Source organism: Sinocyclocheilus anshuiensis, unplaced genomic scaffold (genome assembly GCF_001515605.1).
Source record: "Sinocyclocheilus anshuiensis isolate Anshui unplaced genomic scaffold, SAMN03320099.WGS_v1.1 scaffold399, whole genome shotgun sequence".
Taxonomy (NCBI): domain Eukaryota; kingdom Metazoa; phylum Chordata; class Actinopteri; order Cypriniformes; family Cyprinidae; genus Sinocyclocheilus; species Sinocyclocheilus anshuiensis.
This window is the reverse complement of record NW_015552570.1, coordinates 384,729-402,436: the sequence shown is the minus strand read 5'-3', so window position 1 is coordinate 402,436 and position 17,708 is coordinate 384,729. Positions and strand designations below refer to the sequence as shown.

The 17,708-nt window shown below is 38.0% G+C and overlaps 1 protein-coding gene across 1 annotated transcript in view; it reads left to right on the top strand.

The window, feature by feature from the left end:
• specc1 (sperm antigen with calponin homology and coiled-coil domains 1) overlaps positions 1 to 17,708 on the top strand; it is a 174,123-nt gene that overhangs the window by 58,800 nt on the left and 97,615 nt on the right. Inside the window, exons 2-3 of the mRNA XM_016455778.1 lie at positions 2,383 to 2,577; positions 3,166 to 3,301. Coding sequence (XP_016311264.1) covers positions 2,416 to 2,577; positions 3,166 to 3,301 — 298 coding nt within the window. The 5' untranslated portion in view covers positions 2,383 to 2,415. The remainder of the gene's footprint in view (positions 1 to 2,382; positions 2,578 to 3,165; positions 3,302 to 17,708) is intronic.

The window sequence follows — 17,708 nt, the reverse complement described above, 5'->3', positions numbered from 1 at the left end:
CACACACAAGTGAGCACACTCCCACTAGTATTTGTAAATATTAAGCCGCAAAATGACTATTTGAATATGAATTCTTCGTGTCTCTGTGTTAATGAATGGCGCAGACGTGCGGTTTTGTTTACCACTTTTACTGAAGCGCGTGTGATGCTTCCGGTGATTTTAGCATCTGCCGTCTCACTAAATTAGAACATAAATACATGAACAACATCTCCAGAACTGCTCTGAGAGTCACTTCATGAGTATTTGACCGTTTCATTTAAATAAAACTATCCTCGTATCATATACACACAGAAATGTAAAGGTATACACGGCAACCCGTCAAAATAAAAGTTCGGTTTAACTTGAAGGGATTGGCATAAATATATTACTATTGTTCAGTAGAATGTACGTAACAGGCTGCTACTACTACTACTAAAATTATTAAAACCTTATTTTTAAGGAATAATCATACAATATTTCTTCAATGTTTTAATTGTAATATTAAATTACCTTTATTTTCCAAAAAATAAAATTTAATTTTCCTTACTTAAAAGATAGATTAAATGAATATTTTATGCCTTAATGTAAATACACAACACAGAATTTCTGAGCAAAAAAATCATAAGGCTATTGTAAGAATAAATTAAACTTGTTTTTATGCTTTCAAATAATTAGACATGCTAAATCAGAATTTGGTAACAATAAAACATAAGGTTGGAAAAAAATAAAACATTTCATAGGGCCCTAAACATGTAATTTTTGTTAAACTTTTAATAAATTGATGTTAAATTGTTTAAGTTTCATGATTTTAATTAATTAGACATGCTTTTTGATTAATAAAATTTAATTTAACCATTAAAAAGGAGTCCAGAAAAAAAAATGACACAAAAAAATTATGCATTGCATCATCAGGGTTTGTAATCGATGCATCGAGAAAACGAGTGAATCGTTACACCCCTAGTCATTATAGTAACCCTCAGTACACCCTACAGTGAGACAAATAGTTCAAGTTATACTTGAATATTAGGCTATTTATTGCTGTTTGTTAATGGGAAGACAAGAACAGAGAGAGTGAAAGGTGGAGCAACTGAAGTCTTTCTTACTGGTAAGGTTCTGCTGTTCATATATTTATCATTACATATCTCTTGGGACGTTGTTAATGGTTGGGCCTGTGTACATTTGCACCCCACCATCATTCAAATCAGTGAGAGCAACCCACAAGGGTAAATGCTCAGCTCTCTACAAAATACATTAGCTCCCTCACCCTCTGTTTTGAAGAGCACTCATGTCTCTTTCAGTCAATGGCCACCTGTCCACTCCTCTCACATTACCTCTGCTTTGTTCACTAATATTTCCTGCATTCACTTTGAGTCACTCAGTCTCTGTGCATTAATAGTTTTAGAGATCTTCTAGGGTGAGACCTGCACTCTGCATTTAGGATGTTGGGTCTCTGATAGGGGCGTTTGATTACTAGATTACTTAATAATAGGACATGTTTAGTCACAGGAACCTTCTTCAGATTTATCTTTAGGTTGTGTCTCTTTCACGTTCTCTCTCTCTCTTCCTTATCTCTCTCCTTCTAAATTGCCCCACTTTCACTTGCATTAAGAAGATATCTGTTGAACAATCCTGCATCTTCCTGGAAGGGTATTCCTTGCAGTTCCCTTTCATGGGAACTTCGAGCTTCAGACACGGGTCACGACGAGGCGTTCCCCATAGCGGCCCCTAGAGGACGCAGTGTCTCGTTCCCTACTTAGGGAACCATGGTTACATAAGTAACCTGAGACGATTTCTTTGCTGATCTTTTTTCACTTTTTTTGGATTGAAAACTTGCAGAATTCTGAATGATTTAATTAGCACTACATTGAATCCTGGAAATAAATAAACCATGGTCTGGTCCGGTACTGTGAAATTTTAATACCAACTTGAAATCACTCTCTATTTTTTCCTCCATGAGCAAGTAGTCCCATATGCACAGATTCTTACAGACAATGGTAATTTTACAGTAAAATAATTTTATTTTAGAATAAAATATTTGAATAGTTTTATAAAAACTTCCATTAATTACAAATCCAAATCAATGCACACCCTAAGATATAAGCAAAAAAAAAAAATTTTTTTGTTTTCTTTTCAGTTTTTGTCTGGTCTGGGTTGGGTACACTCTTATTAAAAGATGACTGCTTTATAACCAGGCAAGCCAAAATATTTATTAAACAAACATGCAAGAATACATAGAATTTGTGTGTTATAATGAACAATGGTTGTTCTGATTCTGATGAATTTAGATTGTTTTAAGTGTTTGTATTCAGCAATCCCATTAGGATTCAACTATTTCCTGTGCTATAATCTGAACTCAACCATCTAACTCTGAACCTCTGCTTCCTCTTGTTGCTTTGTCTGCTGAACAAGTAGTGAGAGTTGTGAACTGAGAAGACCATGTTGAAAGGCGGCACTGCCAAGGCGGCACTGCCCAGGATGGGAGCCCCGGAGCGTGCAAAGCTGTCTGCCAACAGCTCCCAAAGCTCATACTCCAGCAACATCGGGATGAAGACCTCTAGATCGTCCAGCACCATTGCCTCTGATCTGCGACTCAGCAAGGTGAGCTGTAACACTAATCTAATAAGCCAGTGGAATGGATGAGTGGCGGGAGTGATGGGACACTGACAAAAAAACAACAGAATGCAGAACAAAAGTGGTGTAAAACACTAAATAAACTGCAAGATGTGATGCCCAAAGATGTACACATGTACTGTACATAGGGCCAGTTAAAATTACAATATATTCCTCATCATCCTCATATGTGAAATGTCAATATTTTACATATTTATAAATATTTGGCAGAATTGCAAACTTGTCACCTTTTGGCTAAATTCACTGTTTTGAGTCCAGAATAATGTCATGTTATTTATTCTGATCCAAAGAGGTTGTCATTGCATTGCCTTTGCTGTTGCTGGTCAGAAGTAGGTACTATATATCGATTCATTATCCTAGACAACTGTACATTATAAATGCACGAATGATGCTAAAAGATAATTTCATAGATGGCCTCTGAGATAACAGACATGGATTAAAAGTCACAAAACTCTATTTGTAATAATTTCATTTCACAAAGTATTAAGTATTATATTTAATCAGAAATTAGATTCTCAGCTGATTCACTGACAGTGCTGATGTTTTTGTGCATAGATAAAAAGAGCGAGCAGTGATGATGCTCTGGCTAAACCTGTTCTGGGTTCAGTGGCTGCAGTGTCCCGCATAAAGAAGACCGTCACCACAGGAGCCATCTCTGAGCTTTCAGACAATAGACCACGCAGCGCTTCAAGTAGGATTTTATATCTTACAATCTCATAAAACTAAAACAGTCATGCAAGATTTCCTAATAGTGTGCAGTCATAAAATTACTCAGCAATTACTTAAATAATGCTTATTTAACCTCTTAATTTATATCTTAATTAATATGGGAAGTATTGTTTGGATTGAATACTTTATATTTCAAATGTCCATTTTTCACAATAATTATATTTACACACAGTAGATGTACTCTAATAATAAAATCACTGCACTGCTTTTGTGAGTGCAGATGATCACCTCTAGAGGGCACCAGGACACTGTTTTCTGATAATGAAGATCCCTTTGATTCATTTCCTGTTCTACGATGCATTAGTTCTGACTCCGAGTTCCTTTTTAATGTATCTTTTGGTTTATGGACAGGCTCTGTTGTATGCAGGTGCTGGCACTTCAATATTTAAAAAAGATCACACTCATTGGACTTGGACTGTACTAGAAGAATAAGGTAGATGATTTGTGTGCTCAGCTGAAATAAACAGAATCCAAAGCTGATATAATATGGAAAACATGATTTTTCTCCAGTATTAGATTATGGAAACAGAACCATAAAAAGGGTTTAATTCGCTTCTAATTGGATTGTATTTGAGAAATGTGATGAGGCACTGTGTCTTTGTAGAGTGCATGTGTTCTCTTTGAACATTGTTAGGGTCGATGGCATATTTAACTTGTTGGACTGGACTGATGGAATCTGATATTAATAATTCCTCTTTCGTCGACATTCCCACACATGGAAAAAAAGATGCAAGCTAGACATTGTGTTGAACAGGAATGCTGCCTGGCTGGCTCTATGGTACAATACCAGTGCCAGGGTGTAGCAGAATTCTTTGTACTTCATGTGATGCTCGACTGGCTGTTTTATCTGTAGGCAAAGGAGGTGCTAATGTGCTCAATTAGTGAGGTGAATGAGGACATGAAAAATAGAATAGATAGAATATAATTGATATCATCATGGTTACATACTAGACAAAATGACTAGTAATGTAGGTGAAATAGTTCACCTAAATCCTCAAATTGTGCCATTATTCACATCACCCTCATGTCATTTATGTGGAATAAAAGAATCTTCTGTGGCCCATCATTTTTAAAACATTCCTATATTCTTTACCTGAAATACAAAACAGTTTAAAAGATTGGTATTTTTTTTTTATGATTTATGGGTATTAAAAAAAAGGAGCGGGCGGAAAGAAGTTTCTTATGTTCACCCAAGCTGCATTTACTTTAGCAAAATACAGTAAAAACAATAGTATTGTGAAATATTATTACAATTTATAGCGGTCATGAACTGCTCTTAAATGACCACTCTTATGCAGGCTATATGATGTCAACATCAGAACTGTTTGCTAAATATTTGGCATGGTGTCAGCATGTCATCTTTCATTTTAATGTTGTAATATTGTCATATTTTCTCTTACAGTTTATGAGCACTCAGGTAACAGAGCCTAAATTGGATTTTTTTAGCTTCTGGGCTTCTGTTCTGTCTGTTGGTGTGCTTTAACTGTATGTGTCATGTTTGCATTTATTAAACCCGAACGATTCAGTAACTGATAGCTGCTAACCAATGAATGCCATGACTATTTGGTGTGCAGTTCTTATATGCATTTCTTTCATTATTAAATACCGTGATGCATATCAGCTGCCCTTAAGAAGCTAAACTGGACACATATGAAACTGAGATTTTGCATTTAAACAAATGACACAAGAAAATAGCTGTTGAACCATGCTTATTTACTTCATTTAAAGTTGACGTTAACTTATATAGTATATAATATTTAAAAAAAGGTTTATTCATTTGATTGGTATTATTTTGGATATTTCTGAACATTTAATAGTTAATAGCAGTAAAATAAATAGTAAATAGAGATCATAAGAAATAGAGGTCGACCGATGTATCGGTTTTGCCGATTAATCGGCACCGATAGTTGATTGCTGGAACTATCGTTTATCGGCAAAAATCCATGACACCGAACTTCAAACTCATCTATGCCAAATTGTTCATTCTTGAAGTAAACTTGTGTCTGTTTGGTGATTAAATAAACCGTTTTAGACCGCTGCTCGAGTTGAACGCAACGCGTCCAGAGTGTGATACCGGTGAGTTCTCCTAGACTCAGCGCTGCGCTTTTATTTTGATTAAATAATCATCAAGTGTTCAAGAATATAGGCAGTTAAAGTGTGAGAGTATACATACAATATCCATATGCATCAACCCTCTACATTGCGAGTAAATCACTCGCAAGTATCAATTTTAAAACAATCGGTTAATTAATCGGTATCGGCCAGTGTGGTCCAACCTAGCTATCGGTATCGGCAAAATCCACTATCGGTCGACCTCTAATAAGAAACGCACACTGTAAACATTTGCACATACTACATAAATTACACTTTAAAATGTCAGCCCAAACTCTTGAGAAAAGGTAACTACTTTTGGAGTTGTCAGCTTTACATGAATGTGGATGGAAAAGTATAATTTTTGTAGGGATAAGTTCCATCCCTACACATAACCCTTAGTGGGACATTAGATCATACAAAAATGTTCAAATAAGATTCACATGAATTAGCCACAAATTCGTCAAAATGTAAAATAGTTATGAATTGCCAAATAAAGTTTGAAGCAGGCATTAAGAATCCTTATCAGCCACTGCTACAGTATTTGACAACTCACATCACCTTAGCCAGCCATAACAGGGCCTCATCAATATTTAAATGAAACTTTCCTTTGCTGTTAGGTCTCCAAAGAGAAATGAAGAGAGAGGCACATGGTCGCTCTTCTATAAATAACATCTATGCATGTGTTAGTGGACAACATTTTGCTTAAGGTCAAATGTCATTCTGTCTCGTTAATTAACACTCACATTTATTCAGTTTCCAATACACAACACTTCACAAATATCTTTGATGCTGTGATCAGTTACCATATAGAGACTGGGTGCTTATGTGGACAGTTAGGCTGGATGTAATAGCGCTTATGTCATTGTGAGACGTATTAACTGTATGACTCAGTGTTGTGGATTTAGAATACGTGTGAATAGTGCATTGTCACCCTGTTCCACACTGTCAGTTTACAGGAGTTCAGATTCACAATCTGGCTCAGCTGACGTTGATGGTTAATTAGGCAGAGCTGCCATGGTAATCTCTCTCGAATGTGGGCAGTGTTGCCGCTTTGCAAAATAAATTCTGTAAAAATACTACTGTTCAAAAGATTTTTCTTTTTTGTTAGAAAGAAATTGTTAAGAAATATTTAACAAGGATGCATTAAATTGATCAATTTCTTTCTAGAAATGTAGGTAGCAAATTGTAATTTAAAATTTACAGCATGAAAACTTGACTGAAAGCAGAGTTGCTTGCGATGCCTGTAAAATCGTTTTATACTCCTAGCAACTCTATGCATTGCAAGCTAATATTTTTTGACATTTTTTCATCTTTATCTTGTGTTGTCTATTTAGCCTAATAGGCTAAAGAGTTAATCAGAACTTTTGCCTTCAAGGTGTTCCCTGATTGCTTCCATACTGCAAACCATACAGATTGCCTTTAAATATTAAAGGGTTAGTTCACCCATAAATGAAAATTAACCTGTGTTTTACTCACCCTCAAAGCATCCTAGGTGTATGTGACTTTCTTCTTTCAGACGAATCCAATCGGAGTTATATTAAAAATTGTCCTGGCCCCTCTAAGCCTTTCAATGGGGGTAAGCGGTTGTTTGTTGTCAACAGTTCAGAATACGTGAAATAAAGTGCGTGCATCCATAATAAAACGTCCCTCACATGTAGGGGTGTGCCATATCATACCGTCCACGATAATACCGGTATAAATTTTTACATGATAAAAAAAGTGTCATATCGCGATATCAATGATATAGCGACGCAATGACATATGGCACATTTACGTTCCCCAGCGCGCACAACAACAACACTACAAACCCAATAGGTGTGTTCGACTTGAAGCAGCGCTGCGTTTCTGAGCTGGCAGATAGGGTTGTGCCATATCATACCATCCACGATAACACAGGTATACATTTTTACATGACAAAAAAGTGTCATATCAATGATATAGCGACGCGATGACGTATGGCGCATTTACGTTCCCTAGCGCGCACAACAACAACACCACAAACCCAATAGGTGTGTTCAACTTGAAGCAGCGCTGCGCAGTCTGAATGGTCTATGACATCAAAGTATCACGAGAGCGGTTCTAGAGCATATTCGAGCGCACACTCTTACCTCAAAAATAGGCGAAACGTTGAGGCGTCTAGAGCATTGACTAGAGTGGCCGCGATCAGTGCAGTGTAAATAAGGGGTGTAATAAGGTGTTTTTTCTGCCGGTGCGGCACTGGCGCGACCACCGCGTTGTCCAACTAATAAGCGCTGCCATTTCTGTTGCATTTGAGAAACATCAAACGGCAAACGAAATGAAAGCGAAACTAAACCGAGCTATGTTTCAGCTGTGCAGTGTGGACCGTTCATCAGCTCGCTCCGCTCAGAACAGCTTTACTCGGGAATGTTCTTTAATGTTCTCAGCTTGTTCGTACATGTGTACAAAGACATTTTAGCAGTCATAACTTGTGGGGAGAAATACTGCAGACACTGGACAATGATTGAACTTTCTAGTTCACATGTGTCAGTGACGTGTTTGCACACGCTATCAAATAGAGTATAACTTTGAAAGGCAATATGTTTAGCAGTATGCATATACTAAACATTTGCATTAAAACCGGAGAATACTTTACACATAGAAGAATACCAGAATGGGGCATGCCATAACAATCTGTTTTACAAATTCCTAGACTAATAGTCCTACCTATAAAATAATACTTCAATCATGCACATTTTTGTACTGAACATTAATATATTTGCTTTAAAAAAATTATATGCACACTCTGTTTGTAAACCCCTTAGAATGCCTTGCCTAATTGAATGCCATTGTAGATGCATTACAGTGAAATGTTATTTGTTTGTTTTTATAAACTGAGGGCCAAATCAAACATTTATTTTTAGAGGTAATAGAAAATGTGGAGCTCAGCTTGTATTAAACCCGGAGCATTCCTTCCATGTCTAACAGTTCTAAGTCTCTGCTCATTTACGGTCATTGAGGTGAGGCCGTGAGAGGTCTGGGTGGGCACAGATCAGCTCAGCTGTAGTTCACTGAGGCTTTGTTCTGCCTCTGTTTGTGAATGTAAGTGAGCTACAGGAGTGCAGATTAGAACTGGGCCTATTTACCGAAGGTGGAGAGGCTTTATATAACCTTAGTAAATTTGAAAGAACAACAAAAAGAACAATAAGAAATAATATTATAATAATTTACACTCCCTTTAACAAATTTAATAATTCACACTTCCTTAAGAAAACTACACAAAACAAACCAAGACTTCTGTACTTGAGTAAAGGGGAGGCACTCCAATAAATAGGAAAATAAAAGGATAGTTTACATTACACGGTTCTCTGGAATGCTTGATTATTATTGGTCATTTGCAGAATTTTGTGGTCAGTTCACGAATGATTCGCGCGAACTTAAACGCATTTAGGCAGATATTGGCGATCAGGGATCGGCGCATTCCTTTCAAAAACGAAAGTAACGTTAATCCTCTGCGTCTTTAGTGCCTCAGATGTCGGGAATAAATGACGACTGCTTTGTTCATTATTACATCCAGCAACAAAACACCTCAATCGCTTAATGTCGACACAATGGCGGACTGATGACAGCTCACTCAGGGCGGGTCTAAGGTAAGACGGACTTGTCAATCAACCATCGTGGGAGGGGCCTGTGCAGACCTACGTCATTCTGACAGGAATCTCAGAACAGCCTGATTTGAGAAAGGGGATTTTAAAATAGGGATTTAAAAAAAAAACACTGGGTGGATTTTTATCATTATAGGGTGGATGTGTACACACACTTCCAGCACACATTTATGTTCAAACAAAAACAAAAGTGAATTTATGCATCCAATGACCCCTTTAAAACATTATTAATATTTAATATTCTGCACATATAATATTTCTAGGCCATTACTTAAATTATAAGTGACATTTTTCATGTTTCTGTGCAGAATCCAGATTTCTTAATTCAAAGAGCCTATTGAACTTCATCATCTCAAATCATGCTGGAGAACATGATCTTCAGGTTTGACAAACGCTTGAGGAGTTCATTCAGCTTAAGTGCTGCTGTCATTAAAGCAAACGAGAGACAAACCAAAAAAACTGGAATGTTGAGTTTTAATTCAACTTTTAAATCAATTGTTTATGACGATAATATAATTTGTAATTAAATAAATATATTAAATTAGATCATTGTAAATTAGAGACCTTTTCACCAGTGGTATCAGACTTTTGGACCCCACTCTACATGAGATAAAATATAATATTAAAACTTGTTATTGAGAAGAGAAAAAAAGAGATGAAATGAGCAGCAGAGATATGCATTCTGTCTGCATTGTCAAGCCAGGGACAGATTCAGGCAAAGATGACATGTTTTTTTTGTTTTTTTTTTGCTAGCATGAATGTTTAACTCATATGCATTTTACATGAATAGAGAATGAGGGGGAGGGAAGGAGCTAAAGAAAATAACACATTTATCTTTTCATGCCTCCTACTGAGAACAGAAAAGGATCAATCTTACTAGGGGGCTCTAATCTCCTATTCTGTGATAATGCAGCAATCTATGACAAAAACACGGTGTGGCTCTGCACACGTGTGTCCCAGGTTATCACACAGTGTCCTCTGCTACAGAGCAGATGATTGTGGTCAGACAAAATGCACATGTGGAAGGAGACGAATAGAGCCTCCTCCACCATTTATTTCAGTGTGTTCCTCTCATCAAGTCCTATATACTCTTCATTTCTGAAGATAGAGGTAAAGCAAAGGAGAGACAGTGCAAGATAAAAGAGGGAGTTGCTTGCTCTAATTTTCATGCTTCAGCTGGAGGAGGAGCAGATATGTGATAGAGGGAAGCCACACCCCCAAAACAGAGACACGACTAATAACACACTGAATACACTCCTGCTGCAGCTGAGAGAGAGAGAGAGAGACAGAACAAGTGAATGAGTAGACGACTGAGAGAGTTGCACTTGGACAGACTGACAGTCAGCAGGAATGTTGTCTGGCTGCTGATTCACAGCCGGCAGGACGAGGGGAGAGGACAAACACCTCTGTCTCATTGTCTTTGTCTCGTACGCACGGGCGGCAAAGCAAGCGTGCCCTGTCAGGCGTGTCGGAGCTCTGCTCTGATGGATTAGTGTCTTCTGTGGAGCAGCGAGTAGCAGGCATGGGGAACCAGGAAACCCGGGTGGAAGATCCGGACACAGGTCTGACTAACATACCACTGTGCTGTGGATGTTTTGTGTTATCATTCATCCTGGATGGGGTTGTATGTTTGTTTGTGTGGGCTCACTAGTCACAGCGATCGATTCTCTGTGTGTTTAACCATATGATATAATTACTGTCTGTCTTCTATTATGTCCTAAATTTTCTCTTTTTACTCTATATATTTGGTTTGTTCTGTCTGTTCTGCATCTTTTTGTCCCTCTCCTGTGTCTTTGGCTCTGTTTTGCTGTTTCACTCACAGTTGTGGCCAGTATCAGCATGCAGCTGTAGGGGGTAAATGTAGGTTGGATGATAAATGGAGCTTTTATCCACACTTGTCCGGATCCCATTGCTCTTCATCACTGCTGTGTGCACATGCTGTCAAGACACACGTCCCAGAAACAGCAAGCATCATTTTACTGTTGTTTATACTTCAGTTTAGACATTTGATCAAACCACTAACAGTAAGTAAATGTAGACTTTCCCAGCACTTTTTCTTTTGCCAAGAACATGACTGATACCTCAAATCATATGGCTTGTTACAAAGATTTGCATTTTTCATACTGCGGGCAATAAAATAACAAGAAATCTCACGGTTTACTTTAAAGTAGACACACAAGCCATATTTAAGCCTAGACATGGGCCGATTGACGGTTTCAAGGTATACCGCGATTTGAAAATTTCACGGTTTCAAAACCGCTAATATTTTTCTTTATACCGTTCCTGCGGTATGCCAAGAAAAAATTAGCAAATTCTACTGTTCCTAATATTCTTTATGTTGCTCAAAAACAAAATATATTGTGTTCGGATATATTAGCGGGAAAAGGTTTTTTTTACCCAGTCATTTAAAAATAACACATTTTAGAGCTGTAACGACAATACCGTGATACTGATATTTTGCTTAAGGTTATCATACCGTCAAAATCTCATACCAGCCCATGCCTATTTAAGCCATATATGTCATTCAAATGAAACTATTATCCATCTACCATCCATTGTCCAATTTTTACAATCCTGTCAATTCTGGATCAAAGTCAAAGTAAAGTGTCGTCCTACCTTTTTTCCCCTTTTCAGTAAGTTATTTCACTTAAATATATGAGACAATAGGAAAGAAAAATTGGTAACAATTCTCATTTAAAGGCAACTTTAAGTCTGTGTGTCCACAAAAGCGTTTTTAGCCAGCTGAAAATGCCAGGTGCTCTGCTAAAAATGTCTAGCTACACTCTAAAAAAATGCTGGGTTATTTCAACCCAACTTTGGGTCAAATATGGACTAACCCAACTGTTGGGTTAAATTTTTACATTAAATTTTTAACCCAAAAGTTGGGTTAGTCCATATTTGACCCAAAGTTGGGTTGAAACAACCCAGCATTTTTTAGAGTGTATGAGTGCTTTGTTTTTCATTTGAGACATTTTGGTCATGAAGTAAATGTTGCAAGCATTATTTTTCAAAGCAATATTCATAGTAGTTCAGGAATCACATCTGGTACAGACATGAATACTCGGAGACAAGAAATATGAACTTCTCCATTGTTGTTCAGTCGTAGTACAAGCAGAATGTGTGACAATTGGTCGAGTGGTATTAGTCCCGCCCCTCCACTGTGATTGGATGGCTGACTAAAAAGTGACAGTGATGAGCACTGCGTTTTACCCAAAGCTGAACATTCTTCAACTCTCGGTGGTATAAAAGAAAAAAACTCCCAATCGCCCAGCGCTCAACATGAAAAAGAGCTCAGTGCTCGTCAAACTGCTGGCGTTTAAAAAAAGACACGGCGCTCCAATTGAAAACAATTGAAAAAATATGCAAGTCTAGGGAAAAAATGCTTTGGTGGACACACGGCATAAGAACAGGCTCTTTGGGCTTAGCAACACCTTAGCAACTGCATAGCTACATCTTGACAACCACCTTAGAGCTGTGGTTGGACTTGCAAGAACCACTCAAATTTTTTTCTGAATATTTAAAAATCTAGTTATGTAGATATCAGTGTGTGTGCTAAAAATGTGCTGAGTATCACTGAATGAAAAGAGTCTCAGTGTGGTAGAAAAAGAGATTATCTCTATGTGTGTGTTACATGTCCACAATCCACCCCAGGGAATAAACTTTCTATTGCATTTCCATTTCAAAGTTTGCTTCATTTCAGCCAGCTTTAACTGCAGAGATGGAAAGCTACAGTCTGCTTTATCTCTCTGTCCTCTTGCACATCCTCAGTCTCTCAGGGTATCTCTTTCTTCATATCACTTCATATATTGATATAGCTGTATCTGTTCTCGACTTACTTTCAGTGGCTCATGAAAGCTGACATTCAGTTCAATTGCAGTGTTATTGTAATTGTCTTCTGTTCTGGTGATGGAATTGTGCTTGATACATGTGTGAAAATCATGAGTTTTCTGAAAACTGCGTTCCCTGAGGTTTGTCTTCTTTGTTAGGCCACAAGAAGATTTCTTTGTGAGACTTACTGGAATTTGAAGTCTTGATGTGTGTGTGGCTGGTAAATGAGGATGTGTGTTGTCTGGCACAGAGATCGTGGCTGACTGCCAGTTTACCACTGCAGGAGCCTTATCTACGATGGAAAATGCTGCCAAACACTGTGTGTTTGTGTGTTAATGTGTGTGCTTTTGAGATGAAACAGTAGGTTCTTATGCTGAACACACAAACACTCCTCAGCTGAGTTTAGGCTTTATCTACCTCTACACCCTTACACCCTTTGGCAAAAGTAAATATTGTTTTAACAACTAGCAGTTACAGTGCTATGATTGTTCATCAAGAGTTTCATTTTGATGACATTTCCTTCCACTATCTAGATCTCTGATTTATCAAATATTATTTTTAGTTATGATTCATTTATGATGTAGAAGGCTTGGACTGATAAATGAGTCTGCCTTTGTAAGAGTCAGCATTGAATAAATCTACCAAGAATGTGATTTGAACATCATTTTGAAACAGCTGGACTCCATGAGTCTGCACTGCAGATCTGTTGTCACTAACTTCATGTCAGGCAGCTCAGTCAGTAATAAGACTGAGTTTCCACAAGGACAAGAGTGCGAACGCTCCCCTCTTCACCATAGGCGGATGTCTCCCCCTCTTAAAAACCACCCCAATAGAGATTTTGCTATAAAGATAACATTTGGATGTTTATCTAAATATATTTTAACATTTTAAAATTAGACCTACAGTTGTGAGTGTATTATGGTTATAAACGTAATTTAGTAACAAATATATTACTTTTTAACGAGTTAGTGAATAATAAATGCAATATTCAGTACTATATAAGTTAAGCGATTACAGTATGTTGGATCACGTCTGGCTAAATACTGTATATGACTACAAACCCTCATATTTTGGCTGAACTTCAGATCTGTATGAAATCATTAATTCAGAGCACAGTGTTTTGACCACTTGCCCAGTAAAATGAAATATGTCTGTGGTTGGCTAGGGTTAGATGGCCTCTGATAAACTGTTAATGCATTTACCATGTAGAATGTTTAATCACAGTGTAGTATAGATTTTGTTCTGTTCTGTTTGCTGAATTTTAGAGAACTGTAAACGTACTCATGAAAACCTATTAAGAACTTAGATTTGTTACATTCCTTTTAAAGTACAGATTTATTTTGTTCCCAGCACAATATCTAGATAATTTGTACAGTATGTAAAATATGAACTGATCGACAGTTCTTGCTTATATGACAACCTATCTACAATGCAATAGCACATGATTATGTGAGTCCATCTTTGAATTGGCATTTTCTTGCTATAGGAGAGTTATTGATTCTAAAGGGGGGAAATTATTAGAGCCCGACTGATATGGGTTTTTTGGGGCCGAATCATGGCGGAATTTCATGTGAAGTCCACTTCGCAGGGCACTTACGGTCGAATAAGACAACGCTTGAATGCTGCCTGAACAAGAGACCTCCTAACTGAAGTGAGAGTGTTGACTGGTGTCACTATCTCGCGAACGCCCTGGTGGATCTCCTCCAAATTCCGGGGATCCCTTCAGCTCGAGGAGCCCTCTCAAACGCCACCCTCCGCGCGTCGGTAGCCCCCCGGGATCGCTTGATTGTTCGGCGCCGAACCGTGAACTAAACCACCCGTAACTCCCGAACCCCGGGGTCTATCGATGCGGGGGTGGTCTCATTCGAAAGCGGGCCTCTAGACGTACTCTCGATTTGCGTCATAGACTTAAGCTTTAAAGTGTTTCATCCAGGTCGCCAGTAGCAAACAATGGAGTGCGCTTTGCTGGACAAACTAAGTAATTACACCATTTCAAGCAGTTTATTTGCGTTATATGTTCTGTAAAAAAAATGTAATATCGGCGGCATACCGGCAGCATATTCGCCGATACCGATATATCGGCGACAGGCTCATATCTCTAGAAATTATACATAATACATAGTAGTTAAAGACACTTCATTTAAAGTGGGTCAGTACTGTATAATGACTACATCTAAAGCCTGGTTCAGACTACACAATTTTTTTTTTGTCGATTACGACAGTCACTGTGTTAAGATTATGCGATTTTGACTCCTAAAATCTTTTCATGTTGTGAACAAGAAACATGTCAGACTACACGTTTCTACTCGATCATTCATCGCTTGCAGTCTTCAACAACATGCATGCTGTTATTGATACGGTGGGACTAGACAGAAGGTGCTATGAGCGTAAGCAAACAATGGCCAGCAAATAGCGTGTTTTGCCCTGTCATGTCATCAGAAAAGCACAAAAAACATAGAAAACCTGACAGTGGACACAAATCTGGTTTGCATGAAGAGGATAGTATGGACTGTTAAAGAGAACTGAGGTAAAATGGTGTTCATTAAAGAATTTTTTCACTCTGTCGCAGTAGTCCCTCGAGTAAACATCCATAAATGCAGGAGTATTTTTGCCACAGGTCCACGAACATTTCCTCCATTTGTAAAATTCCACCTACAGTAGCAGAACTGATACCATTGTCTCTCTTTCATTTCAGCTTGTTAGAAAGCATGTATCAAGGCGCTTCTGTCTTCCTATTGGCCTGTGTCACAGATATGATGGAACTCTTCTTGGATGATGGAAAAAAATTAAACATGCTAGTCTTTCTGAGGTGACATCGTGAAGCGTCGCAGACGTGGCATCGGTTGTCGTCCACTATGACACCCTACACAAGAAAAAACGATTGAATCTTGCATCGCAACGCGCATTGTCATTTACGAATCCCCACCGACACCCTACGTCAAGCAGATTGTGCCAAAATCGGGCTTAAATTGGACCAAAATGTTTGAATTATGTATTACAGACACAACTGTATATTATTTTTCTTTGACTTTTCAAAGGCATCAGATTTTCTTTTTGAAAGACCCCCCTGGATCCAGTGAGACAGAAGAGACTCAAACCTTGTAATCTTCACAGCAGAAATATTTTTTAAGGTCAGCTTAGGTTATAGTCTCTGAGTCAGAGCTGGTGTTTGGCTTCATGTTGTGAGAATGAGGTGGTTCATTGGAAGGGGAAGCTCATTTTATCTGTACACACATTCCCTTCTGCTACAGCTGAGATATACCAAGGAAGGAAGTCAAAAGCTACTATCCCAAAAATCCATGAAATAATTTTTTTTTACAGAAATCAAACATGACTTTGAAACTTTATTCCTTTTATGTTTATCCAAGTAGACGGATCGCATGTTTAATGGCAGCAATGTTGGAAGCAGTGGGGTGTTATTTGCAGTCAGCTGAGTGGAGAATGAACTGGTGCCTGCACTAAGCAGCCATTCAGATGACCCTCTCATTCAAATATGGCTCAACAGTGAGGCTATTTTCAGATCAGTTCTGAAATTAAAAGCACCAGCCTGTGCTCTGTTGGCCGGTCAGGGTGGATTAGAAAAATAGTGAGAAACTGGAGGAAAAGAATGCAGTTGCATGTTCAAAAAAGGATTGAAGAGAGTTCCAACACCCCATGGGTGACTAGGTTCACATTGTCCACATGTTTTAGGGTCTGTGTAATATTGAACTTAGATGCCAAGTGTTTTGTTGAAGGGAAATGATAGAGAGAGCGTTTTGATCATATTGTATGAGCATTTGGTGATAGGAGCAGTAAAAACAGTGCTGGTCATTAGAACAACAGCTCTGTTTGTTTTCTTTGTCCAGTTCATCAGTCATTAAGCGTGCAATATCTACTTGTCAGCAGTGTTAGTTGTTTTGGACAACAACAAAGGAAAAGGAATTTTGTTCTGGATTTCTGGACTTCAAAAATGTCTCTATCCGCTACAAAGAGAACAGCTACAGTACTGATGGTTCATCTGTGTGTGGGAGTAAACATGATACTTGTATATACAAACTCACCTAGTTATTTGAACACTTTTTACTGTCCAAAGCAGTTTATAGTTTATAAAGATGGTCTTGCTTGAGGTAGTGGTTCAAAAGATGTTTTTTGCTCCAGATTTCCCTCTACTGGACCATAAAAGGATATCTAGATACCAGAATATTATATAGACTTGAGGGTGGACATATTGTCTCGTCCAGTATGTAACCACATAGCAACTACCTCCAACACCCTAGCAACCGCAGAGCAAGAGGTTTTACACGAGCACACTTAAACAGTTACATAAAGATAATTTGAAATTCTCTCTCTCTGGACAGGTTAATTCAACAGAGGATATTTTCATTCAGAACTCTTAATGTTCTCCAGTCTGATAGGTATTCACTGTGTGAGCTGCTGTGTCCTGTGTGCAGAGAGGTGTGATTAATGGGGAGATTATGCAAAGTGCTTCACCTGTGAAAGGGTGGTGACCTGCTGTTGTGCTCAAGGGCACAGCTCTGCCCTCGCTCTCATCAGCAAGTTTTCTTTCTCACGGTTAAAAGTGGCACTTCCCTGCTGCAGCCAACTGGATGTAAACTAGAGCTGTCAATCGAGTGCAAATTGTAATCAAATCAGTTGTGTTCTGAATAATGATTGAAATTAACTTCATGTGTCAATATGTTGCTCATATATCAGTTTGATGAGAAAAGATAATTAAAAGACAAAATAAAAGATATTACATTATTGTGGCAGACAAAATCATTTAATTTACATTGCACAATGAAAGTTGTACTGCAAGCTTTTACATGTGGTAGAAAAAATTATATA